The 27,606-nt window shown below is 40.2% G+C and overlaps 2 protein-coding genes across 2 annotated transcripts; one reads left to right on the top strand and one right to left on the bottom strand.

Moving 5' to 3' along the window:
- Positions 1-2,098: 2,098 nt before the first annotated feature.
- Positions 2,099-3,724, top strand: LOC115019203 (E3 ubiquitin/ISG15 ligase TRIM25-like). The gene is made up of 2 exons (XM_029448643.1): positions 2,099-3,228; positions 3,577-3,724. Exons 1-2 carry the CDS (start codon positions 2,099-2,101, stop codon positions 3,647-3,649), a joined length of 1,203 nt encoding a protein of 400 aa, XP_029304503.1. The 3' UTR covers positions 3,650-3,724.
- Positions 3,725-10,332: 6,608 nt separating this feature from the next.
- LOC115019207 (14-3-3 protein epsilon) lies at positions 10,333-26,761 on the bottom strand. Its single transcript, XM_029448647.1, has 6 exons — positions 26,530-26,761; positions 22,290-22,489; positions 20,731-20,837; positions 19,287-19,493; positions 18,696-18,832; positions 10,333-11,478 (listed from the first exon to the last, which is right to left on the bottom strand). Exons 1-6 carry the CDS (start codon positions 26,591-26,593, stop codon positions 11,426-11,428), a joined length of 768 nt encoding a protein of 255 aa, XP_029304507.1. The 5' UTR covers positions 26,594-26,761; the 3' UTR covers positions 10,333-11,425.
- Between the last annotated feature and the right edge of the window lie 845 nt (positions 26,762-27,606).

The raw sequence follows: 27,606 nt of genomic DNA, 5'->3' as shown, positions 1-27,606 counted from the left end.
TACTTGTACTGCAGTATTACTGTAGTATTTATACTTGTACTGTAGTATTACTGTAGTATTTATACTTGTACTGAAGTATTACTGTAGTATTTATACTTGTGGGTAAGTATTACTGTAGTATTTATACATGTACTGAAGTATTACTGTAGTATTTATACTTGTACTGCAGTATTACTGCAGTATGTATACTTGTACTGCAGTATTACTGTAGTATGTATACTTGTACTGCAGTATTACTGTAGTATTTGTACTTGTACTGCAGTATTACTGTAGTATTTATACCTTTACTGAAGTATTAGTGTAGTATTTAAACTTGTACTGCAGTATTACTGTAGTATTTATACTAGTACTGAAGTATTACTGTAGTATTTATACTTGTACTGAAGTATTACTGTAGTATTTATACTTGTACTGTAGTATTACTGTAGTATTTATACTTGTACTGAAGTATTACTGTAGTATTTATACTTGTACTGCAGTATTACTGTAGTATTTATACTTGTACTGAAGTATTACTGTAGTATTTATACTTGTACTGTAGTATTACTGTAGTATTTATACTTGTACTGCAGTATTACTGTAGTATTTATACTTGTACTGAAGTATTACTGTAGTATTTATACTTGTACTGTAGTATTACTGTAGTATTTATACTTGTACTGCAGTATTACTGTAGTATTTATACTTGTACTAAAGTATTACTGTAGTATTTATACTTGTACTGTAGTATTACTGTAGTATTTATACTTGTACTGCAGTATTACTGTAGTATTTATACTTGTACTGTAGTATTACTGTAGTATTTATACTTGTACTGAAGTATTACTGTAGTATTTATACTTGTGGGTAAGTATTACTGTAGTATGTATACTTGTACTGCAGTATTACTGTAGTATTTGTACTTGTACTGCAGTATTACTGTAGTATTTATACCTTTACTGAAGTATTAGTGTAGTATTTAAACTTGTACTGCAGTATTACTGTAGTATTTATACTTGTACTGTAGTATTTCTGTAGTATTTATACTAGTACTGAAGTATTACTGTAGTATGTGTACTTGTATTGAAGTATTACTGTAGTATGTGTACTTGTATTGAAGTATTACTGTAGTATTTGTACTTGTACTGAAGTATTACAGTAGTATGTGTACTTGTACTGAAGTATTACTGTAGTAGTTGTACTTGTACTGAAGTATTACTGTAGTATTTGTACTTGTACTGAAGTATTACTGTAGTATTTGTACTTCTACTGAAGTATTACTGTAGTATTTGTACTAAAGTATTACTGTAGTATGTGTACTTGTACTGAAGTATTACTGTAGTATTTGTACTTGTATTGAAGTATTACTGTAGTATTTGTACTTGTACTGAAGTATTACTGTAGTAGTTGTACTTGTACTGAAGTATTACTGTAGTATGTATACTTGTACTGCAGTATTACTGTAGTAGTTGTACTTGTACTGAAGTATTACTGTAGTATTTATACTTGTACTGCAGTATTACTGTAGTAGTTGTACTTGTACTGAAGTATTACTGTAGTATTTGTACTTGTACTGAAGTATTACTGTAGTATTTGTACTTGTACTGAAGTATTACTGTAGTATTTGTACTTGTACTGAAGTATTACTGTAGTATTTGTACTGAAGTATTACTGTAGTATTTGTACTTGTACTGAAGTATTACTGTAGTATTTGTACTGTACTGAAGTATTACTGTAGTATTTGTACTTGTATTGAAGTATTACTGTAGTATTTGTACTTGTACTGAAGTATTACTGTAGTATTTGTACTTGTACTGAAGTATTACTGTAGTATTTGTACTTCACTACAGGACGACTCCTTTGTTTTTACAGCTGAAGTCTAAACTGACTGTCAGAAGTTTCCTGAAGCTGAAGTGAGTGTTTGTGAAACATGTTGAACATACAGTATCTGTCACACCCTGCTCCCCCCCCCCCCCTCCTCTTCCTGTAATGTGGTGGAGCTTGTTATAACCCCCCCTCCCCCCTGCTCATACACTTCCTTGCCCCTCCCCTTCTCAGCTCAAACTAGTTTCACTTCTCAGGAAGTGAGACTCACACAGTCGCTGGCAGTGAAGGAGAAATGGCGCAGAAAGGAGTTCAGCTGGAAACCTTGTGTTGTTCCATCTGTCTGGATCTACTGAAGGATCCGGTGACGACTCCCTGTGGACACAGCTACTGCAAGAACTGTATTCAAAGCTTCTGGGATGGAGAGGACGAGAAGAGAAGCCACAGCTGCCCTCAGTGCAGGCAGACCTTCACACCGAGGCCTGTCCTGGTGAAGAACACCATGTTAGCAGCTGTAGTGGAGGAGCTGAAGAAGACTGGACTCCAAGCTGCTCCTGCTGATCACTGCTATGCTGGACCTGAAGATGTGGGATGTGATGTCTGCACTGGGAGAAAACTGAAAGCCTTCAAGTCCTGTGTGCAGTGTGTGGCCTCTTACTGTGAGAAACACCTCCAGCCTCATTATGAATCACCTACATTCATGAAACACAAGCTGGTGGAGCCCTCCCAGAAGCTCCAGGAGAACATGTGCTCTCGTCACGATGAGGTGATGAAGATGTTCTGCCGTACTGATCAGCAGTGTATCTGTTATCTCTGCTCTCTGGAGGAACATAAAGGCCACGACACAGTCTCAGCTGCAGCAGAAAGGACTGAGAGGCAGAGAGAGCTCGAGGGGAGTCGACTAAACATCCAGCAGAGAATCCAGGACGGAGAGAAAGATGTGAAGCTGCTTCAGCAGGAGGTGGAGGTCATCAATCGCTCTGCTGACAGAGCAGTGGAGGACAGTGAGAAGATGTTCACTCAGCTGATCCGTCTCATGCAGAAAAGAAGCTCTGATGTGAAGCAGCAGCTCAGATCGCAGCAGGAAAGTGAAGTGAGTCGAGTCAAAGAGCTTCAGGAGAAGCTGGAGCAGGAGATCACTGAGCTGAAGAGGAAAGACGCTGATCTGAAGCAGCTCGCACACACAGAGGACCACAACCAGTTTCTACACAACTACCCCTCACTGTCCCCACTCAGTGAGTCTACACTCTCCTCCAGCATCAACATCCCTCTCAGATACTTTGAGGAAGTGACAGCGGCTGTGTCACAAGTCACAGATGAACTCCAGGACGTTCTGAGACAGAAGTGGACAAACATCTCACAGACTGGGACTGAAGTGGATGTTTCACTGTCAGCAAAGCCCAAGACCAGAGCTGGATTCTTAAAGTATTCACGTGACATCACACTGGATCCAAACACAGCACACACACTGCTGTTATTATCTGAGGGGGGCAGAAAAGTGACAGCAATGAGAAAACATCAGTCTTATTCTGATCACACAGACAGATTCACTGTATATGCTCAGGTGCTGAGTAGAGAGAGTCTGACTGGACGTAGTTACTGGGAGGTGGAGCGGAGCGGGGGAGTTGATGTAGCAGTCGCATACAAGAACATCAGCAGAGCAGGGGGGGGGGGGTGAATGTGAATTTGGACACAATGATAAATCCTGGATGTTATATTGTGACGATGACAGATATACATTTTATCACAACAAAGTCGAAACTCCCGTCTCAGGTCCTGCGTCCTCCAGACTCGGAGTGTACCTGGATCACAGAGCAGGTGTTCTGTCCTTCTACAGCGTCTCTGACACCATGACTCTCCTGCACAGAGTCCACCACACATTCTCTCAGCCGCTCTACGCTGGAGTTTATTTATATTATCCTCCTGGATCCACTGCTGAGTTCTGTAAACTCAAGTAGACAGAAGTAAATCTCTGGTTCTCCTTCAGGGAGTCTTCTTCTCTCAGTGAGTAAACTAACCCCCCCGCACTAAGTGACATGTTCTATGTTTCATATTATATTCCAGATGATCAGCTGTACAATGAACCTGAATAATAATCCCAATATAAGTGCAGGAGGTTTGTGTGACACCAGGATGAAGTGTGAGCAGATAGTTTCCTGTGAATGTTGATCACAGATCACATTTACTTTGAACACAATGTTCTTGTGATGTTAACAGTGAAGTTGAACATGACCCTCATCCTGGGTGGGGTTTGTATTAAACATGTTAAGACTAAAAAGACTTCTTCCTTTAAAATGAATGTGAACGTGTGATTTAAGGGAAGCGGCTTCAGCTCTGTGTTTAAACTCTGAAACGTATTTCGTCTCCGTGTTTGTGCCGACGGCCGATTGTTGTGGCGTTTGTTCAGCTGTCACTCAAACATTGTGGGCGGTGCTTGACGTCATCAGTGGTTGTGTAATGTGGGACTTTGTTTAGGTGGAGCTGCTCCCTCTGTCTGTGGAGCCATGGAGGCTCTCACTGCTCATCATGTTGCTGTCTCTGCATCAACATGTCCACTCAATGTTTGATGAATATTTGTGTTGATGTATTTCTATCTTGTTTCTCTTCCACTGCATGTGTTCAGAGAGGAAGCAGCAGCTTCATCCTGGACACTTTGTTCTGTAATAAAGACGTCTAGAAGCACATTGATGTGTTGTTGTTATGAGGGCTAATAGAAGTGTACTTATCCTGATCATAATCCATCAGCAGAGGATTCATTCTTGTCTTTCACATGCTGACATTGTGCTCAAAGTGAACGTGTACATGAAGTCATTGAACTTTACTGATGTGAGAACAAAGTGCAGCTTCACATGATGAATAAACAAACATCAACACATATCAGGTCAAATATTGTGCAGTGAAAAGACTGTTGAGCGTGCAGGGACTGCTGCATGTGTGCTTCTGTCACATGTGTTCATGTGGATATGTAACACAGGATCATTGCAGCTTGTATATATATATATATATATATATACACACATTGTTCTTGTATTCATCCAGCTAATATGGTACTTTAATAGTTTTCTCCTTGCGTATATATAGGATATATATATATATGTATATATATATATACATATATATATACATATACATATACATATACATATATATATACATATATATATATGTATATATATATATATATGTATATATATATATATATATATATATATATATATATATATATATATACATATATATATACATATACATATACATATACATATATATATACATATATATATACATATCCGGGGATCCGGGGTTACAGCACAGTGGCAGCACCACTCACTGCGCTGACCAGCGTGAAACAGCCGTTTCAGTGGACAGCAGCCGCTGACAAAGCCTTCAAGACCCTCAAAGCTCGTTTCACCTCAGGCCCTATTTTCCAAATGCCTGACGCTGGACGGCAGTTTGTGGTGGAGGTGGATGCTTCGGATGTAGGAGTTGGAGCGGTGCTTTCCCAACGAGCAGCAGAGGATGGCAAGATGCACCCCTGTGCCTTTTACTCCCGTAGACTGACTCCAGCAGAATGCAACTACGACATCGGCAACCGCGAGCTACTGGCCGTCAAGCTCGCCCTCGAGGAGTGGCGCCACTGGTTGGAGGGGTCTAAAGTTCCGTTTGTGGTCTGGACAGACCATAAAACCCTGGAGTATATCCAGACAGCCAGGAGGCTGAACTCCCGCCAGCGTCGGTGGTCATTATTCTTCACCCGTTTTAACTTCACGCTCTCCTACCGTCCTGGCTCCCGCAATATCAAGCCCGACGCACTCTCCAGGATGTTTCAGAAGGATGAGGCATCCAATGAGGAGTCGACAACCATCCTCCCAAGCCCCTGTGTTGTTGCTGCCTTGACCTGGGACATTGAGGAGCAGGTCAGAGAAGCCATCCGGAACCAGCCGAGCCCCAGTGCATGCCCCTCTAACCGTCTCTTTGTCCCAGCAGATCTGAGGTCTCAGGTGATTCAGTGGGGGCACGACTCTCGCCTGGCCTGTCACCCCGGAATCACACGCACCCTCCATCTGCTCTCCCAACGTTTCTGGTGGCCGTTGATGAGGAAAGATGTCCAGGAGTTTGTTAGAGCTTGCCCCACTTGCAACCAGCACAAGACCCCCAGTCAGCCCCCAGCTGGGTTACTCCAGCCTCTGCCAGTGCCCATGCGACCCTGGTCCCATATCTCCCTGGACTTCGTTACGGGCCTTCCGCAATCTGAAGGAAACACTGTCGTCCTCACCATCGTTGACCGCTTCAGTAAGATGACCCACTTCGTGCCCCTCCCAAAGCTGCCAACTGCAAAGGAGACCGCCCGGGTGGTCTTGCAACATGTGTTTCGAGTCCATGGTCTGCCCAGGGATATTGTGTCAGACCGAGGCCCTCAATTCTCTGCGGCCTTCTGGAAGGAATTCTGCAACCTTCTTGGGGCCACCGCTAGTCTGTCATCGGGATTCCACCCACAGTCGAATGGTCAAACGGAGCGCATGAACCAGGAGCTGGAGAAGGCACTGAGGTGTGTGACCTCACGCAACCCCCGTGCTTGGGCCCAACATCTTCTCTGGGTAGAATATGCCCACAACTCACTCACCAGTTCTGCCACCGGACTCTCCCCCTTTCAATGTGTTTATGGATATCAACCACCTCTGTTTTACCAGTCAGGAGGGAGATGCTATCTGTCCCTCTGCGCTCGCCTATGCCCGCCGCTGCCGCCGCACATGGGCCCAGGCTCGCGCCACACTCCTGAGGTCCAGTGCAAGCTATGCTATTGGAGCTAACCGGAGGAGCATCCCAGCACCAGTTTACCATGTCGGACAGAAGGTCTGGTTGTCGGCTCGAGATATACCACTGCGGGTGGAGTCGCGGAAACTGGCGCCTCGCTTCATTGGACCCTTTCCCATACAGAGGGTCATCAGCCCTACGGCAGTCCGACTACTGCTACCCAAGACCATGAAGGTACATCCCACCTTCCACGTCTCCAAGCTCAGACCTGTACATGAGAGCCCACTGGTCCCAGCAGCACCACCGCCTCCTCCTCCGCGCTTCCTCGACGGTGGCCCCGTCTACACGGTCCAGCGACTGCTCCGCTCTCGACTAAGGGGTAGGGGCATCCAATATCTGGTGGACTGGGAGGGTTATGGTCCTGAAGAGAGGTATTGGGTTCCCGCTGGAAGAATTGTGGATCCGGCCCTCATCACTGAATTCCATCGCCAACACCCTGACCAGCCATCTCTCCGACGGGGTCGGCGCAGGGCTTCTTGCCATGTAGATCCTCTTCCAGGCCCTGCTGCCCCTGCTCCGGTGTCTAGTCCTGACCCTGAACCTGGTTCTGAGCTGGGGTCCTCGGATGTCGAGTCTTCTGATGGAGACGGTGCCGCTGAGGATATGGACTCTGACCGCTCAGAGGAATTCTGACCCTCCGTCGGCTTCCCCTCCTCCCGCCCGTATTGGTGGTGTTTCTTGGGGACTTCTGGAGCCGTCCCTTGGGGGGGGGGGGGGGGGGGGGGTCCTGTCATGAGCCCTCTCTCTGCCTGGTAACACCACTAATTGTCTGATTACCTCCACCTGTCTCTGCTCTGTTCCACCCTCGTTAACCTACCAGCTGCACTCCATTTACCACTAATCATGACCTGTATAGAAAGCCCAGTTTTTCAGTCTGCCTGCCTGCCTGCCATGTTTATATGATGTACTATACTATCATATTTAATGTTATATATGATGTACTATACTATCATATTTAATGTTTATATATGATGTACTATACTATCATATTTAATGTTTATATATGATGTACTATACTATCATATTTAATGTTTATATATGATGTACTATACTATCATATTTAATGTTTATATGATGTACTATACTATCATATTTAATGTTATATATGATGTACTATACTATCATATTTAATGTTATATATGATGTACTATACTATCATATTTAATGTTTATATATGATGTACTATACTATCATATTTAATGTTTATATGATGTACTATACTATAATATTTAATGTTATATATGATGTACTATACTATCATATTTAATGTTTATATATGATGTACTATACTATCATATTTAATGTTATATATGATGTACTATACTATCATATTTAATGTTTATATATGATGTACTATACTATCATATTTAATGTTTATATGATGTACTATACTATCATATTTAATGTTATATACGATGTACTATACTATCATATTTAATGTTATATACGATGTACTATACTATCATATTTAATGTTATATATGATGTACTATACTATCATATTTAATGTTATATATGATGTACTATACTATCATATTTAATGTTTATATGATGTACTATACTATCATATTTAATGTTATATATGATGTACTATACTATCATATTTAATGTTATATATGATGTACTATACTATCATATTTAATGTTTATATATGATGTACTATACTATCATATTTAATGTTTATATGATGTACTATACTATCATATTTAATGTTTATATGATGTACTATACTATCATATTTAATGTTTATATGATGTACTATACTATCATATTTAATGTTATATATGATGTACTATACCATCATATTTAATGTTTATATATGATGTACTATACTATCATATTTAATGTTTATATATGATGTACTATACTATCATATTTAATGTTATATATGATGTACTATACTATCATATTTAATGTTATATATGATGTACTATACTATCATATTTAATGTTTATATATGATGTACTATACTATCATATTTAATGTTATATATGATGTACTATACTATCATATTTAATGTTATATATGATGTACTATACTATCATATTTAATGTTATATATGATGTACTATACTATCATATTTAATGTTTATATATGATGTACTATACTATCATATTTAATGTTATATATGATGTACTATACTATCATATTTAATGTTATATATGATGTACTATACTATCATATTTAATGTTTATATATGATGTACTATACTATCATATTTAATGTTTATATGATGTACTATACTATCATATTTAATGTTATATACGATGTACTATACTATCATATTTAATGTTATATATGATGTACTATACTATCATATTTAATGTTATATATGATGTACTATACTATCATATTTAATGTTTATATGATGTACTATACTATCATATTTAATGTTATATATGATGTACTATACTATCATATTTAATGTTTATATATGATGTACTATACTATCATATTTAATGTTATATATGATGTACTATACTATCATATTTAATGTTTATATGATGTACTATACTATCATATTTAATGTTATATATGATGTACTATACTATCATATTTAATGTTTATATGATGTACTATACTATCATATTTAATGTTATATATGATGTACTATACTATCATATTTAATGTTTATATGATGTACTATACTATCATATTTAATGTTTATATGATGTACTATACTATCATATTTAATGTTATATATGATGTACTATACCATCATATTTAATGTTATATATGATGTACTATACTATCATATTTAATGTTTATATGATGTACTATACTATCATATTTAATGTTATATATGATGTACTATACTATCATATTTAATGTTATATATGATGTACTATACTATCATATTTAATGTTATATATGATGTACTATACTATCATATTTAATGTTTATATATGATGTACTATACTATCATATTTAATGTTATATATGATGTACTATACTATCATATTTAATGTTTATATGATGTACTATACTATCATATTTAATGTTATATATGATGTACTATACTATCATATTTAATGTTATATATGATGTACTATACTATCATATTTAATGTTATATATGATGTACTATACTATCATATTTAATGTTATATATGATGTACTATACTATCATATTTAATGTTATATATGATGTACTATACCATCATATTTAATGTTATATATGATGTACTATACTATCATATTTAATGTTATATATGATGTACTATACTATCATATTTAATGTTATATATGATGTACTATACTATCATATTTAATGTTTATATGATGTACTATACTATCATATTTAATGTTATATATGATGTACTATACTATCATATTTAATGTTATATATGATGTACTATACTATCATATTTAATGTTATATATGATGTACTATACTATCATATTTAATGTTATATATGATGTACTATACTATCATATTTAATGTTTATATATGATGTACTATACTATCATATTTAATGTTATATATGATGTACTATACTATCATATTTAATGTTATATATGATGTACTATACTATCATATTTAATGTTATATATGATGTACTATACTATCATATTTAATGTTATATATGATGTACTATACTATCATATTTAATGTTATATATGATGTACTATACTATACTTCCTGCTGCTGTTAGCCTGCAGCGCCCTCTAGTGGTGAAACACCAGATTACAGGAAAAGACAACATCTCAAGCACGTTAACATTTTTCAATTTGAAGTTTAATGTTAATTCCATGCTGTGTTTCAGTAAGAATACAGATGGTACTTGTGGCTCCGGTGAGAATATCCAGTAGTACAAATCAGATTCACGTTACACATACCGAACAGAAGGAAGAGAGGAAATGAGAAGTAGGAAAGAGAGTCGAGACGAGGAAACCTGAAAGAGTCAGGGGAGTAAAGATACAGCAGGCCTCTAGTTCCCAAACTTTTTTTTGTTTGTTTTCATATGTTGCTAATGCAAAACTGCATTACATTACAATCAAGAGTGTTGAGCATTCCCCTCTCACGCACACACATACGCACATTTTGTTTGCTAAAAAGCCATTACCTAACTATCTGCCATTAGCAAAAGCGCTACAGCCTTGCAGCACAATACTTGGTCCGAGAGCGGACGAGAACAGAGGTCAGAGTGATGCTCGGAGAAGGGGGACATTCTGCCGTTTGTCTTTTTAAAAAAGACCTATTGATGTGTCGAAGGAGCAGGTTTGGTAACCACGAAGTAAAGAGGGCACTTAGTTCTTCCTAAAAGCTTTAACACATCCCTTTTACATTTTCCATCACCACTTTCTTTCCTCAATTTGCAAACTGAAATGTTTCAAAACTGACTGACAGACAATATATTGTTCATAAACACACAAATACAGGAAAAAATCAAAGAAAGTTGAACAGCAAAGTATTGTCTTTAAATAAACTCTTGCATATGTGTGTTACAAATACAGGCAAGCGTACTTGGCAACAGATGATACAGCAAAGAAAAGCAAAAATAAAAACAGTAAAACAGGACATGAACCTTAAAGGGTACAGGCTTGCAAAATGAGTCATCAAAAATAAGGTAAAACTCCTGGAAAAGTGGTAATGGAGACCCGAGCAGGCCCTGGGGGGGGGACATGACATGCATATGAGGAGAAAGGGTGAGGCAGATGGGTAGAAATGGAGGGAAAGGTAGAGAAAGATGGTGGGCTGCAGGATAAACCCAGTTGAAAACTGTGGCTGGGGACAGCGAGTACTGGGAGGAGAGACGAGGGAGGAGGAGGAGGAAGAGGAGGAGGGCTTGTCTCGTGTTGTTCAGTCTCACTGGGTCTCTTCCTCCGCATCTTGCAGTGCTTCTTTGTTCGGTTCTTCACCTGAGATAACGAGAGGAACATAACACGATGTTATCGGAGCACGCTCCATCAGACACGCACAGAAGCTTCACGTGGCCGCTGAGAGAACAGCTTCAGACGAGCTTTGTACCATCATGTCACTCACGCATTTCTCTTGTTACAACACCGGGCATCATCTCCAGGGCTTCCATTACCATTGTATTAATATCTCAAACTCACTAAATCAGCTGCTTCATTACAAGGAACGGACTCAACAGGGACTTGTGATTAGAGACATTAACGTGCGGACAGATCTACGTTCGTCAGGTGACCACTCGTGATCAGATCGCACTTAATAAAACTCATCATTTCCGTTTGCAAAGACAGAACGCAGCGTTTTTAACTGGCGAGGCGGGAATCTGCCAGAGATTAAGAATGGCTGAAGATGTTTGAAGCACTCATAATATTCATCACTCTCGGGGCTCTTCAGCGTAAACCGGTTTGTTGAATTGCCTCTTAGTGAAACGTGCTGTTAGTGAGTGTTGGGCTTTTATTGTGAAAGGTAAGGTTGTCAGAAGTGAGGCTGTGCTGCTGCTGACGGAGGAATAAAGAGTTCATCATTAACTGATAATCAGAATAATCTCATGTTGATATAATAACAGTCTTTAAAACAGATTATTTGTGCTTTGTGTTTTAGAGAGTGATAATGTCACTAATGTTTGTGTCAGCGTTCACAATAATTGCTACTCAGGAGAAAAGACATTTATAATTCCCTTTGATTGGCGTTTACTCCCAGAACCAGCTCATTATGTTGCGTCCCTAAAGACTAAACACATGAAATTATTTTAATCAGCGGCTAAAATAAAGTAGCATCAGCCGTGCTAAACCGTTGCATTAGCATCGAGTAAATGGGGTTATTATTTAATATTCTCTTCTCACAGAATGTGCATCTTGTTTCAGCACAAAGCCGCCTGTGCACGTCTGTGATTACAGCGTAAAGGAACACAGAAGGGAACATCAGACCTAACGATCGGGATCAAACCCGTAACAAACAAGCCCAACATGTAGGAGGGAACCACAACGCTCCAGTCAACATGCAGGTTAGTTAGTTCAGTGGTCAGACGTACTTCGGGGGTGAAATGCCTTGTGAACCTGCACCACTGGTTGCTTGGAAAGGTTACCATAGAGACAGCACAGCCATCCGTGTAATGAAGAATTAAGAGGCACAAATAACAAAGGCTTGAGAATCCATCGTGATTAAAATAGAAAGCGTAACAGTGCTCATTAGCGCCACAGCTAACCGAGATGTGAGAACGCCACAGGAGACGGAGCAGCAGCCTCGCATAGTCGCTCGTCATCAGCAAGCAGAGACCAGGTAAACAAGGTGAAGACCGTCATTAGAACAGGTTACGATTGCCACGTTTACTGAGAGCAACTTGCATTTTACTGGATCGCTACCCGCCAAAATAAAGCTGCTCAAAAGTTGTAACATCCTCAATAATTTAGAGCCTCATTAGCTTCAGAGACTCATCACTAGGTGTGTTCGAGCGGCCGGGATCATCAGGAGGGACTGCAGTCTGTAAACCTGTTTCTATGTTGGAAAGGGCACCTGCCTATTGTTACTGCTCTCACACAACCCAGCAGGATGTAAGACCTTTACAGACTCCAGGACACCCTTTAGATACTACAACACACCCTTTAGATACTACAGGACACCCTTTAGATACTACAACACACCCTTTAGATACTGCAACACACCCTTTAGATACTGCAACACACCCTTTAGATACTACAGGACACCCTTTAGATACTGCAACACACCCTTTAGATACTACAGGACACCCTTTAGATACTGCAACACACCCTTTAGATACTACAGGACACACTTTAGATACTACAACACACCCTTTAGATACTACAACACACCCTTTACATACTACAGGACACCCTTTAGATACTACAACACACCCTTTAGATACTGCAACACACCCTTTAGATACTACAGGACACACTTTAGATACTACAACACACCCTTTAGATACTACAACACACCCTTTACATACTACAGGACACCCTTTAGATACTACAACACACCCTTTAGATACTGCAACACACCCTTTAGATACTACAACACACCCTTTAGATACTACAGGACACACTTTAGATACTACAGGACACCCTTTAGATACTACAACACACCCTTTAGATACTACAACACACCCTTTAGATACTACAACACACCCTTTAGATACTACAACACACCCTTTAGATACTGCAACACACCCTTTAGATACTACAACACACCCTTTAGATACTACAGGACACACTTTAGATACTACAGGACACACTTTAGATACTACAGGACACACTTTAGATACTACAGGACACCCTTTAGATACTACAGGACACCCTTTAGATACTACAGGACACCCTTTAGATACTACAGCACACCCTTTAGATACTACAACACACACTTTAGATACTACAACACACACTTTAGATACTACAACACACCCTTTAGATACTACAACACACCCTTTAGATACTACAACACACCCTTTAGATACTACAACACACCCTTTAGATACTACAACACACCCTTTAGATACTACAACACACCCTTTAGATACTACAACACACCCTTTAGATACTACAACACACCCTTTAGATACTGCAACACACCCTTTAGATACTGCAACACACCCTTTAGATACTGCAACACACCCTTTAGATACTGCAACACACCCTTTAGATACTACAGACACCCTTTAGATACTGCAACACACCCTTTAGATACTACAGGACACCCTTTAGATACTGCAACACACCCTTTAGATACTGCAACACACCCTTTAGATACTGCAACACACCCTTTAGATACTACAACACACCCTTTAGATACTGCAACACACCCTTTAGATACTACAACACACCCTTTAGATACTACAACACACCCTTTAGATACTACAACACACCCTTTAGATACTACAACACACCCTTTAGATACTACAACACACCCTTTAGATACTACAACACACCCTTTAGATACTACAACACACCCTTTAGATACTGCAAACACACCCTTTAGATACTGCAACACACCCTTTAGATACTGCAACACACCCTTTAGATACTACAACACACCCTTTAGATACTACAACACACCCTTTAGATACTACAACACACCCTTTAGATACTACAGGACACACTTTAGATACTACAGGACACACTTTAGATACTGCAACACACCCTTTAGATACTACAACACACCCTTTAGATACTACAACACACCCTTTAGATACTGCAACACACCCTTTAGATACTGCAACACACCCTTTAGATACTACAACACACCCTTTAGATACTACAACACACCCTTTAGATACTACAACACACCCTTTAGATACTGCAACACACACTTTAGATACTACAACACACCCTTTAGATACTGCAACACACACTTTAGATACTACAACACACCCTTTAGATACTACAACACACACTTTAGATACTACAACACACCCTTTAGATACTACAACACACCCTTTAGATACTACAACACACACTTTAGATACTACAACACACCCTTTAGATACTACAACACACCCTTTAGATACTACAACACACCCTTTAGATACTACAGGACACCCTTTAGATACTACAGGACACCCTTTAGATACTACAACACACCCTTTAGATACTGCAACACACCCTTTAGATATTGCAACACACCCTTTAGATACTGCAACACACCCTTTAGATACTACAACACACCCTTTAGATACTACAACACACCCTTTAGATACTACAGGACACCCTTTAGATACTACAACACACCCTTTAGATACTGCAACACACCCTTTAGATACTGCAACACACCCTTTAGATACTACAGGACACCCTTTAGATACTACAACACACCCTTTAGATACTACAACACACACTTTAGATACTACAACACACCCTTTAGATACTACAACACACCCTTTAGATACTACAGGACACCCTTTAGATACTACAGGACACCCTTTAGATACTACAGACACCCTTTAGATACTACAACACACCCTTTAGATACTGCAACACACCCTTTAGATACTGCAACACACCCTTTAGATACTGCAACACACCCTTTAGATACTACAACACACCCTTTAGATACTACAACACACCCTTTAGATACTACAGGACACCCTTTAGATACTACAGGACACCCTTTAGATACTACAGGACACACTTTAGATACTACAGGACACACTTTAGATACTGCAACACACACTTTAGATACTGCAACACACCCTTTAGATACTACAACACACCCTTTAGATACTACAACACACCCTTTAGATACTACAACACACCCTTTAGATACTGCAACACACCCTTTAGATACTACAACACACCCTTTAGATACTACAACACACCCTTTAGATACTGCAACACACACTTTAGATACTACAACACACCCTTTAGATACTACAACACACCCTTTAGATACTACAACACACCCTTTAGATACTACAGGACACACTTTAGATACTACAGGACACACTTTAGATACTACAGGACACCCTTTAGATACTACAGGACACCCTTTAGATACTACAGGACACCCTTTAGATACTACAACACACACTTTAGATACTACAACACACCCTTTAGATACTACAACACACACTTTAGATACTACAACACACCCTTTAGATACTACAACACACCCTTTAGATACTACAACACACCCTTTAGATACTGCAACACACCCTTTAGATACTGCAACACACCCTTTAGATACTACAACACACCCTTTAGATACTACAACACACCCTTTAGATACTACAGGACACACTTTAGATACTACAGGACACACTTTAGATACTACAACACACCCTTTAGATACTACAACACACCCTTTAGATACTACAACACACCCTTTAGATACTACAACACACCCTTTAGATACTACAGGACACCCTTTAGATACTACAACACACCCTTTAGATACTACAACACACCCTTTAGATACTACAGGACACCCTTTAGATACTACAACACACCCTTTAGATACTACAACACACCCTTTAGATACTACAACACACCCTTTAGATACTACAACACACCCTTTAGATACTACAGGACACACTTTAGATACTACAACACACCCTTTAGATACTACAACACACACTTTAGATACTACAACACACACTTTAGATACTACAACACACCCTTTAGATACTACAGGACACACTTTAGATACTGCAACACACCCTTTAGATACTACAACACACCCTTTAGATACTACAACACACCCTTTAGATACTACAACACACCCTTTAGATACTGCAACACACCCTTTAGATACTACAACACACCCTTTAGATACTACAACACACCCTTTAGATACTGCAACACACCCTTTAGATACTACAACACACCCTTTAGATACTACAGGACACCCTTTAGATACTGCAACACACCCTTTAGATACTGCAACACACCCTTTAGATACTACAACACACCCTTTAGATACTACAGGACACACTTTAGATACTGCAACACACCCTTTAGATACTGCAACACACCCTTTAGATACTACAACACACCCTTTAGATACTGCAACACACCCTTTAGATACTGCAACACACCCTTTAGATACTGCAACACACCCTTTAGATACTACAACACACCCTTTAGATACTACAACACACCCTTTAGATACTACAGGACACCCTTTAGATACTGCAACACACCCTTTAGATACTACAACACACCCTTTAGATACTACAGGACACCCTTTAGATACTACAGGACACACTTTAGATACTACAGGACACCCTTTAGATACTACAACACACCCTTTAGATACTACAACACACCCTTTAGATACTACAGGACACACTTTAGATACTACAACACACCCTTTAGATACTACAACACACCCTTTAGATACTACAGGACACCCTTTAGATACTACAACACACCCTTTAGATACTACAACACACCCTTTAGATACTACAGGACACACTTTAGATACTACAACACACACTTTAGATACTACAACACACCCTTTAGATACTACAGGACACACTTTAGATACTACAACACACCCTTTAGATACTACAACACACCCTTTAGATACTACAACACACCCTTTACATACTACAACACACCCTTTAGATACTACAACACACCCTTTAGATACTACAACACACCCTTTAGATACTACAACACACCCTTTACATACTACAACACACCCTTTAGATACTACAACACACCCTTTAGATACTACAACACACCCTTTAGATACTGCAACACACACTTTAGATACTACAACACACACTTTAGATACTGCAACACACCCTTTAGATACTGCAACACACACTTTAGATACTACAACACACACTTTAGATACTACAACACACCCTTTAGATACTGCAACACACACTTTAGATACTACAACACACCCTTTAGATACTACAACACACCCTTTAGATACTACAACACACACTTTAGATACTACAACACACCCTTTAGATACTACAACACACCCTTTAGATACTGCAACACACCCTTTAGATACTGCAACACACACTTTAGATACTACAACACACCCTTTAGATACTACAACACACCCTTTAGATACTGCAACACACCCTTTAGATACTACAACACACCCTTTAGATACTACAACACACCCTTTAGATACTACAACACACCCTTTAGATACTACAACACACACTTGAGTTCCACTCGTGCAGAAGAAAGGTGGAGAACAGGTGAAAAAGAAAATGCATTTAAAATAATTGCAGCTCATTAACCCTTCAGAGCTGCGGGCCAACAGGGCAGGAGAGGCCATCATCTCCTCTCACACACAAACATCCAACAAGGCCGGACTTTGTATTGTGAGGAAGTTAGTGAGGGGGGGGGGGGGGTCAGGGTGGTGAGACAGGAGAGAGCGCTTGGAGGACAGACAGGAGGACTTATATAATGGAAGAGTGAAGAACAAGGGAGGAGAAGTGAGAGTGTGTGAGTACTGCGGGCTGCGGTGAGGGGAGAGGTTAGAGGAAGGGTTCAGTGGTTCTTCAGTGTGATATTAAAGACCGGCCTCTCAGAAGCTGCAACCACAGGGGGGCAAATCAGCTTTAAAGATAGAAGAAGATCTGCTAAAACGCAAGTTGTGACGGTGATTAAAGACAAAACCCTGAAGCTAGATAATGACGTACGTTCAACAACTCTACTGAGAAGAAAGAAACGTCTCTCACCATCTCCCTGCACGTCTGAGGTCCATAGTGTCAAGTTGTCACGTAGCAACTGCATGATAAGTGTTGAGTCCTTATAGCTTTCCTCGCTCAGCGTATCCAGTTCTGCAATGGCATTGTCAAACGCTTCCTTTGCCAACCTATGGGCAGAGAGGATGCAGGACGACACAGTTACACACACATTCAGTAGAAACAAGTGGCTGTAATTGTACAGATGGAAACGTCACCATGTGTTACTGGTTTCAAAAAGCCAGGTGGCTGAGGAGCACAAAGAGCCTGGCAGCTGGAACAGTTTATGTTCATGTGGGATGTGAGACACAGCAGGACAAGTTGGTCAAATGTGGATTTAATTCACCAAACTGGACAGAAATACTCCGACACACTGCGCCTGCATTCAGGATTGTTTTGGTCTCTACAAAGCAGAAAAACATCAAAGAACTTTCTGTCCAGCTGATGGATCCAATTTCTCTGGTTTGTCCTCTGGATTCCACGATGTAAATGTGCTTTATGTATTATTAATAGTATGTTCGCCTGAATACAAGACTGAAAATACAGTCCGGAGTTAGACAGGCGACATAAAACGGTCACACCTACTTGCAAGCGCGGTCTGGCGAGTTGAGGATTTCATAATAGAAAACTGAGAAGTTGAGGGCCAATCCCAGACGAATAGGGTGCGTTGGAGGGAGTTCGATCATGGCGATGTCGCTAGCAGCTTTGTACGCAACCAAACTGTTCTCCGCTGCCTCCTTCCTGTCGTTGCCCGTGGCAAACTCTGCCAGGTACCTGTGGTAATCTCCCTTCCTGAGCAGAGGGAACAGCAGAACAAACAAATGCATTAACAAACCAGCAGCACTGAATTAAACGTCCGGTACCACGCGGCGTGGGACTCTGAACACGCCTGTAGTGTTCAATACGCCTGTTTAAATATTTACATTGTTTAATACTGAGAATCACAAAAGGAGTTTTGGTTTCTTTAATTATTAATGCTTAGTTTGAAACTTTAAAAAAAGACTCAAATTAACCAAATATATCAGAATTTGTTTTTCTGACATTTGGAAAGTTTCAACTTTGTGTACACATTAAATTCTATGAAATATATTTAATTACATTACTTTATATTATTATTATAATAAAGAATATATATTACATTATATTATTATATTAAATATATTTAATTACATTACTTTATATTATTATTATAATAAAGAATATATATTACATTATATTATTATATTAAATATATTTAATTACATTACATTATGATAAAATTAAATATATACATATTAAATATATATATTAAATTAGAATAAATTAAAGAAAATAAATCTATATATTTTTTTCTATATAAATTAATATATATATATTTTTTTTTGGTCTTTGCATTGCCGTCTCTCATGCTGGTGTTTTAACTTTTAAACACCAGCATGACATTTTTATGGACGCTCTATAACACAGGTTGGACAGATGTTTGTTTATGAAGTCTGTTTTAAGTGAAGCGAGACAGACCCAGCTGAAGAACAGCACTGTATATCAGCTAACAACTTTATGAGACAGCTGAGACAGTACTGGGCCGAGTGAATAACGAACCCTCCTGTGGTTAGTACAAGTAAAAGTCAAAGGACTCCTGCAGCTTTAATGGGGGGGTGTAGCAGGCGACTGAATCACTGACGTTTACAACTGAAATCAAAGTGTGAACTTCACCGTGAGGACACAAAGGTACTGTAAATGACCATGGTGTACATGTATTGTGCTGTGTGTTATATTCGTAGCGTATTGTGATTTTACGATATAGAAAGCTTTACATTTTAACTGCACATGTAAAAGCCCAACGAGGGACGTGCGGGGGGGGAATCTGCAGTAAACTGTGCAGCACATCGTATGCATGCTTTTTATTGGAACTTTGTTAAATTGCTTCGTCCCCATCAAGTAAAAATAAATGAAATAGGAAAATAATTCCCTTACACGGTTGACTTGCATCTATTAAAACCAAACGGTACGTGCGCCTGACCTTATTAAGTGTCACTTTTATTATACGTACATTTTGTAGTAGAAAACCTTAGATTCTCCGGTGGTAGCAGCTAAGATGAGGTGCTTGTCCAGTACATCCAGAATGTCGTTGCAGATTGATTTCAGCTCTTTCTCGACCTGCACACCAAAACACACACAAACGCTGCTGTCAATGGTCTGTGTGGTGTCTCACACACTCTCTCTCACACACACACACACACACACACACTCACTCACACACACACTGAAGTTTCCTTTAGATATTCAGTTGCAATTCAAAACTGATAAAATTAAACTCAGCTGAGCTTCGATGTTAAACTCATTTAAAAAACATCCATCTTTCTATTTATAGTACACAACTCTCCAGAACCAACAATCGTTCAAAGTGTGCAGCTTTTGGACGCATTTGTCACAAAGAACCTGTCAGTCAGACTCCGTTCCCGGGTCAGTGTGACATCTGATAGTAACATCCCCGTCAGCATGTCCGTGTTAATAAAAACTGCTCTTTCCTGGGATAGTGCCCGAGTGAGTTTGCGTTAACTCCACATCTTTGTTTTCACCTCTAAATGAGCTGTTCAGATACGGACGATAAAAGAAGGGGATTTCAGACTGTAGATGACATCATGTTCCCACACCTGAAGGAATGCAACATGTAGAGGCTCAGTGGTGACAGACAGCGCTACGACATGCTAACAGTCGTTAGCGCTCGTGGATCTCCACAGTTCTGTCTTTTAAAAGTTCCTTATCTTGAATAAAAGAACCCACCAGATGCATTCAGATCGTCAGCTGTGGTGAGTAACTTTCACACATTAGAGTGAAATGTCACAACACCCCCCCCCCCCCCCTTCATTAAATGATTGGAAGGTGCTGTGCTGCATTGCACTGAGGGGTGCCGCCGGTGACTGGGGAGTTGCTCTGCAGCAGAAATGAGGAAAAAGTAATTTAGCGTTGATTCATGGTTTCTGCCCAGCTCATTATTTCACTCAGAGTGTTGTTGGGCTGTGAAACCTCAACATTTCCTCTCGGGGGGGGGGGGGGGAGAGGTCAGTGGAGAGATGCAAGAGTCCTGCCAAAAACAGGGTAAAGCACCTCTGGCCCGGTGCCTAGCAGATATGGAAAGTAGATTCTCTGAGTGCACAGACGACACTTATTCTACCCGTTTGCATTTTCATTGTTGTGTCCCAGTCGGGACTTTAGGCGTGTTAAAAGCCAGAAATAGTTTGTGAGCGAGAGGAAGAGAATCCATGATTGCAACAAGAGTAACAGTGACTACTTTTGCTCCAGTTTCCCACCAACGCTAATTAAAACCAAGTCCGTGTGTTGCAGCGAGATTCAGAGAAGACTTAATGCTTTGTTGGAATCTGTTGCAGACATCAGCACAGAAGGACTGCAGCTGTGTGCTGGGATTTTGTTTCACCAATAATTCTGCCAGGCAAGTGCAGAACGGGCCAACGCTTGGCTCTAAAGTCATGTAATTGTTTTCAATGAAAGCAACGTGTCTAAATGTTCCATGAATAGCTTAGAAACAGACGATCTCCCTGTGAAAGTAACCAGTTGCTATATTTAGATTCAGCGTTAACCGTGTCTGACCGTTTTCCTGTATTCCTTGATCATCTTTAGTTTGTCTTCTCCGCCTTTGTTTTCTTCTTTCTGTTCAAGGCTGCTGATTATCCTCCAGGAAGCTCTTCTGGCTCCGATCACGTTCTTATATGCTACTGACAGCAGGTTCCTCTCCTCCACCGTCAGCTCCACGTCCATGCTGGCCACGTTCTTCATCGACTCCACCATTTCTGAAAGACACAGGGAAGAACATACGACGTAAGGCCCACAGCACCAAGAGCATCAACAGCCTGGACCCCGTGTGGGAACACATGTTTCTGAGTACGGAGGACATGTGTCTTGTAACATTGTCATTCTGAGTTTCAGCTCATCACACGTGTATTGCAGTGCATCAGTGCACAAGGTGAAAAGTTAAAGACCAGTACGAGCCTGCTGACAGGTGACACCATTCTCTACCCGACAAAGAACCTTTAAACTACCTTTGGATCCGTCGCACAAGCACAGAGCAGATCGTTGACGGGCATTATATATCTGGCATCTAAAATAAATGTGTTCCAGTACAATGGAGCTTTTGTGGGTCCTAGTTTATCCTCCGAACATTAGTTCGCTGATCTACAGGTGGCGGTGATGCAAAGATATGCGCCAAAACAAATGTGTAAGACGGCCGTGAGCTAGCACATTATAATTATTGGCTTTTGCACAAACAGATTTTCTGAATAGAAAATGAGCACATCCTTTAATAAGAGAGGTTTAACAACACTGCAGCGTATTGAAAGGTTTCCGTCATCCTCAGTATTTTAATAATGGAGTGCCTGGGACACTGCCCAAGTATTAACTCTTCTAATGCACAGATTAACCACCTCTGGGCACTTGTGATGGGCTGCAGGGAACAGAGCCAGGACACTGAACCACAGGGCTCAGAGAGCTAACGTGATGTCGGACTTTAACATCTCACATCATCAAGGTGATTCAGGAGAACACGGTGTGCATTTTCAAAATAAAACCGAACTTAGAGGATGAAACGACCGTGAAAACAATCCGACACTCTGATGTGAAGGAGCTACTAATTACACATCCATCACATTGTCTGGGGATTAACCAAAAACAACATGAGGCCTCTTTAACCAAACAAAGAACCATTCACAGTTCAAGGAGGCATAGCAGGAAATAAACCTTTCAATAAAGCGGTTCAGATATCGTCTGTGATTCATTTCATGTCGTCTCTGGATAAACCCGAGTATATGAAACATTATTATTACCATTCTGCTGAATGCAACAACACGTTCTGTGGGATGATAACTCATTTTGGAATACATAAATAGCAGCATGTGTGGTACGCTAATGACATTTAAAAAATGCAATCATCTTCAATAGTGGTTACAACAAATCTGTGGCTCCTGCTGCAGACGAGTCACACCTCCCATGCTAAACATGGAACCCCGAAGGTAAGAGGAGCGTGCCAATCATTTGGCTTTTAACTTCACAGACGGGGTGTTATCTGCTCAAGCCAATAGCTGGGTGCGACGCAGCATGCTCCCGAAACCTGATACACGATGGGTTTCAAGCCAGAAGGAGCACTCTGCTGCTTTGATCAATTTACCCCCAGCTCAGCCTGCACTTAAATACACTCAATGACCTTTCTGTGCTTTTTAAAATCATTTCTCAGCATTACAAGCTCTACAGATCTATCGAGCTGATCGCAGTCAACTCAATCTGCAAAACTGTGCTTTGTGTAGTCTTTGCAATAAGAAGCAGATCCTGAATGCATCACTATAACATTCATTTAGCACCTGTAACAGTGACACGTAATTATTTTATTGCTGCCAGGAGCTAAATTGTGATTTGTGTAATTCTACAGATGTAATCGTTTCCCCTCTGGTTCATGTGCAACCTTTAGCTGGAGGGGGCATGTAATGTGAGTGGTTAGCAAGACTTACATTTCAAGAAGCTGCAATGTCATTGCTAATTGAAGAACACCAGTAGCTATTAGCCTTTAACATGTTTTCTCTTTATCAAGCGGAGATATGCATAGCTGGCATTTTAACTGCAGATTATTTTGGGGCACATATAATCTTGGATGATGATGTACTTTATAATTGAGTTTCTTTCCAGCTGAATCACAGTGCCAATGTCCACTCAACACATTTATAAAAGCATTCAAACGATGCGTACTTTCAGACACTAGTTTGTGTTTTGATCATTTGTTCTTGCTTTGCTCCTGAGCAGCATCTTCCTCGTTCTTCACTTCAGCTGCGAGAGACTTCCTAAATTAAAACTTGGCTTCAGACCGTCGTTGGTTTCTTGCTATTCTCACACCTGCAGTGTGGTTTTCATAAAGATATTGTTCCCCAGTACTCTGCAACTAGCCTACTTGTGTGAACGTTTGATATGCGTTAGTGGCATAATCTGATGCAATGTGTGTTCAGTGTCTTGCTGGGTCACGTTAGTCAATAAAGGATGTGCTGCAGTGAGCAGCTGAGCACATTCACGCCCCAATATTGCAACTTATCTATTCTGATCTTTATCAAAAAGGTGTTAAAGCATGCATGTATTGACCGCTGCGGCTGGTCATATATTGGCTCCTCTATCACAAAACACAGGCAGTCTGTGAAAACATGTAAAGAGCAACTTATAGCAGTAGCTAATGTCATGCATTACATCCGTTAGCGCAAGACATGGGTGGAAGGGACTCCTGGTGGAGTGGTAGAGGGTACCTGTGTGTGCCATGTGCTGCATTTGCAACACAGACCATATTATTGTACTGAGGGAGTTAGATGTTTGCAAGAATAAACACAACACAGTGCCTGATCTACACAGAGGTAATGGTACAGAACACATGTGCAACTTCTCACATGTTTCTTGACCAAACTTAGTTTGGAGTGTGACTTCCTGTTGACAGTGATTTAAAGCTACAGCTGGTACCTTTATTAAAAATAACATGTCAGTATATCCTGACAGTAGTGCACGTGAAAGATAATCTGTGATTAAAATCATGTTCCTCTGCGCCCTGAATCGAATGTGTGTAACGCAGACTTTGTGATATCTGTAAATATCCAAAGAATGTATATATCGTATTGTGAGGAAACTTCTAGTGTGAACTCAATCTGCTTTTCCATTTACAAAACACAAACACGTAGTATGTGTACAATTCAACTAACGCACCATTGCACCAAAAAGAAGAAGAAGCTAAACCATAGTGATAGTGCCTCTGTGTGTGTCATGGCATTGAGTGAACAGCTAAACCAACTAAATGCACGAATCAAAGCTCAATCAACGTTGCTTTGGTGAAAGGACTTCCAGTCAAATGGGGACAAAGAAAAGTTGTCTTATGGTCAAAACTGTTGTTCAGCCACCAATCCCATAGTAACACTGTGTGCCCCGCCTACTCCTGCACACCATTGGTGCTACACATTTCAATTAATTAACCCACGCAGTCTCACGACAATACTGGCCTCATTAAAGTACCAGACAGCATGTCAGCCCAGTTACCACCAACACAAAGCCAACATCACATTTCATAGTTAAAACTTCAATGCAGTATTGTTCACGTCTTGCTGCTACAACAAAAATCCAAACCTTAAAACGAGTTGTTTAAAAGTAATGTCACTCTTAAATTCGGCGTGCACCAAACACGACATGGAGATCTTTATCACATTTAAAGTTGTCCATTGGCTAAATGTGGTTTGTGGGGCTGGTGCCGTCTCCTCTCACCGTGGGGGCGGTGCGTTAGCATTAACTGGGGCTCAATTTTAGGACACATTTTTTGACTGAAGCTGCTGCTTGACGGATCAGATATAGATCCCGACTATGCCAAAGGCTACTACCGAATCAGAGCAGGAGCAGGTTGTGTTTGATGGGGTGTGGACGTTTGCAGAATCGCTGTATTTCTGAATGGAGTTTGGTGTGACGCGTGTCGGGTTCTGAAGAAAGGCTAGCCAGCTAGCTAGCTAGCTAGTGTTAGCCAACTGACGCTGGCAAGAAGCGACTAGCTTAGCTCAACCGCTAACGTAAGCTAAATGTTAACAGGCCACGCGACAAAGCACGCTTTTCCCCCAATCAAAATGTTATTTCCCTTTTGAGACGAAAACAATTAATTAAAACGTTTACTGATTCATTCGGCTGGAGAAATCTCCGCCATTTTGTCTCTAGCCCAACAAATCCATGTGAAGTGCTGTACCTGCGTCTCCAAGCCCCCTGCGCAGGGAGACAGAGGGGGGAAAGAGGGGCCAGGCTTTCTGCATTGACCGCTAACGTTTATGCGGAGTCTTACCGTCGTATCTCTCCGCCTGTTCGGCGAGTTTCGCCTGGTATACTAAATTCTCTCTATCCGCCATGGTGCTCGGGTGTTGGGGCTGCTCGTGGCGTCCCAGTGGAAAGGGAGGATTATCGGCTGCTCAACGAGTCCTGGTGGTGGATCAGCAACAGCACTGTCGCTCCGCTGAACTGAAGACCCACCGGTAGCACTGGCGTAAAGATGGCGACGCTACTCCATCCGGGGAACCCACGCAGCAGTCTTCATGTACGCCTACACACCCTCGTGCCAAATCCCGAAATAAACCACTCTCCGAGATTACCCCAACAAACTCTATTCAAACAAGGGCAAACCCATCGTGAAGCGACTTTAAAAGGAGTGTAACGTTTCAAAGATGTTCTGTTTATTAAATTGTAGCCACTCTTTCATTCGGCATACATAAGAAGCACAAATAAGCATGTATTTGATCATTTCAATCACATTGCCTGCTTGTATTTCAGACTAACGTTACATCTATAGTAACTATATGTATTATAATAATACAATAATATGCACCATCCACCTTAGTGTCTCTGTGTTTGAAAGAAACACTGCAAAAGTGGATGATCATATGGTCGATAAAACCTGATAAATTGGACTGTTGTGGTGCAGTTTATGCTAATTATCTACCATATTTATGTTAAGTAACAGAAGAATAGACATTGTTTGCCTCTTTTTAGGGTGCAGGAGTGAAAATGAGTCATTGTTATGATTTCAGAATGACGAAGACAGTAGGCTCTACAAGAGGATTATAAATGTATTTCTCCATGGCAACTATTTCCCCCAAAATATGTGATTTCTAGTCATTCACTTATCTCAAATGGCTTGAAACATAGTGCATACACTGTTTTAAATGGGAACACCTCCCTGCCCCCCCTAGGTTTGGGGTTCCCTGTAAGTGCTGTACACTGTACAATGTAATGGGAATGTAGAACTGAACCCCTGGTCGCAAATCACTATTCTTCCAATCTCTTAATTTCTGCCTTTAACTAATACAATGTTGTTTTTAATTATATGGAATAACTTCACACTATATGGAGACAGTAATGCCCAAAC

Source organism: Cottoperca gobio, chromosome 14, assembly GCF_900634415.1.
Source record: "Cottoperca gobio chromosome 14, fCotGob3.1, whole genome shotgun sequence".
NCBI classification, from domain to species: Eukaryota; Metazoa; Chordata; class Actinopteri; order Perciformes; family Bovichtidae; genus Cottoperca; species Cottoperca gobio.
The sequence above is the reverse complement of the archived record's forward strand: the minus strand, read 5'-3'. Positions and strand labels throughout refer to the sequence as shown.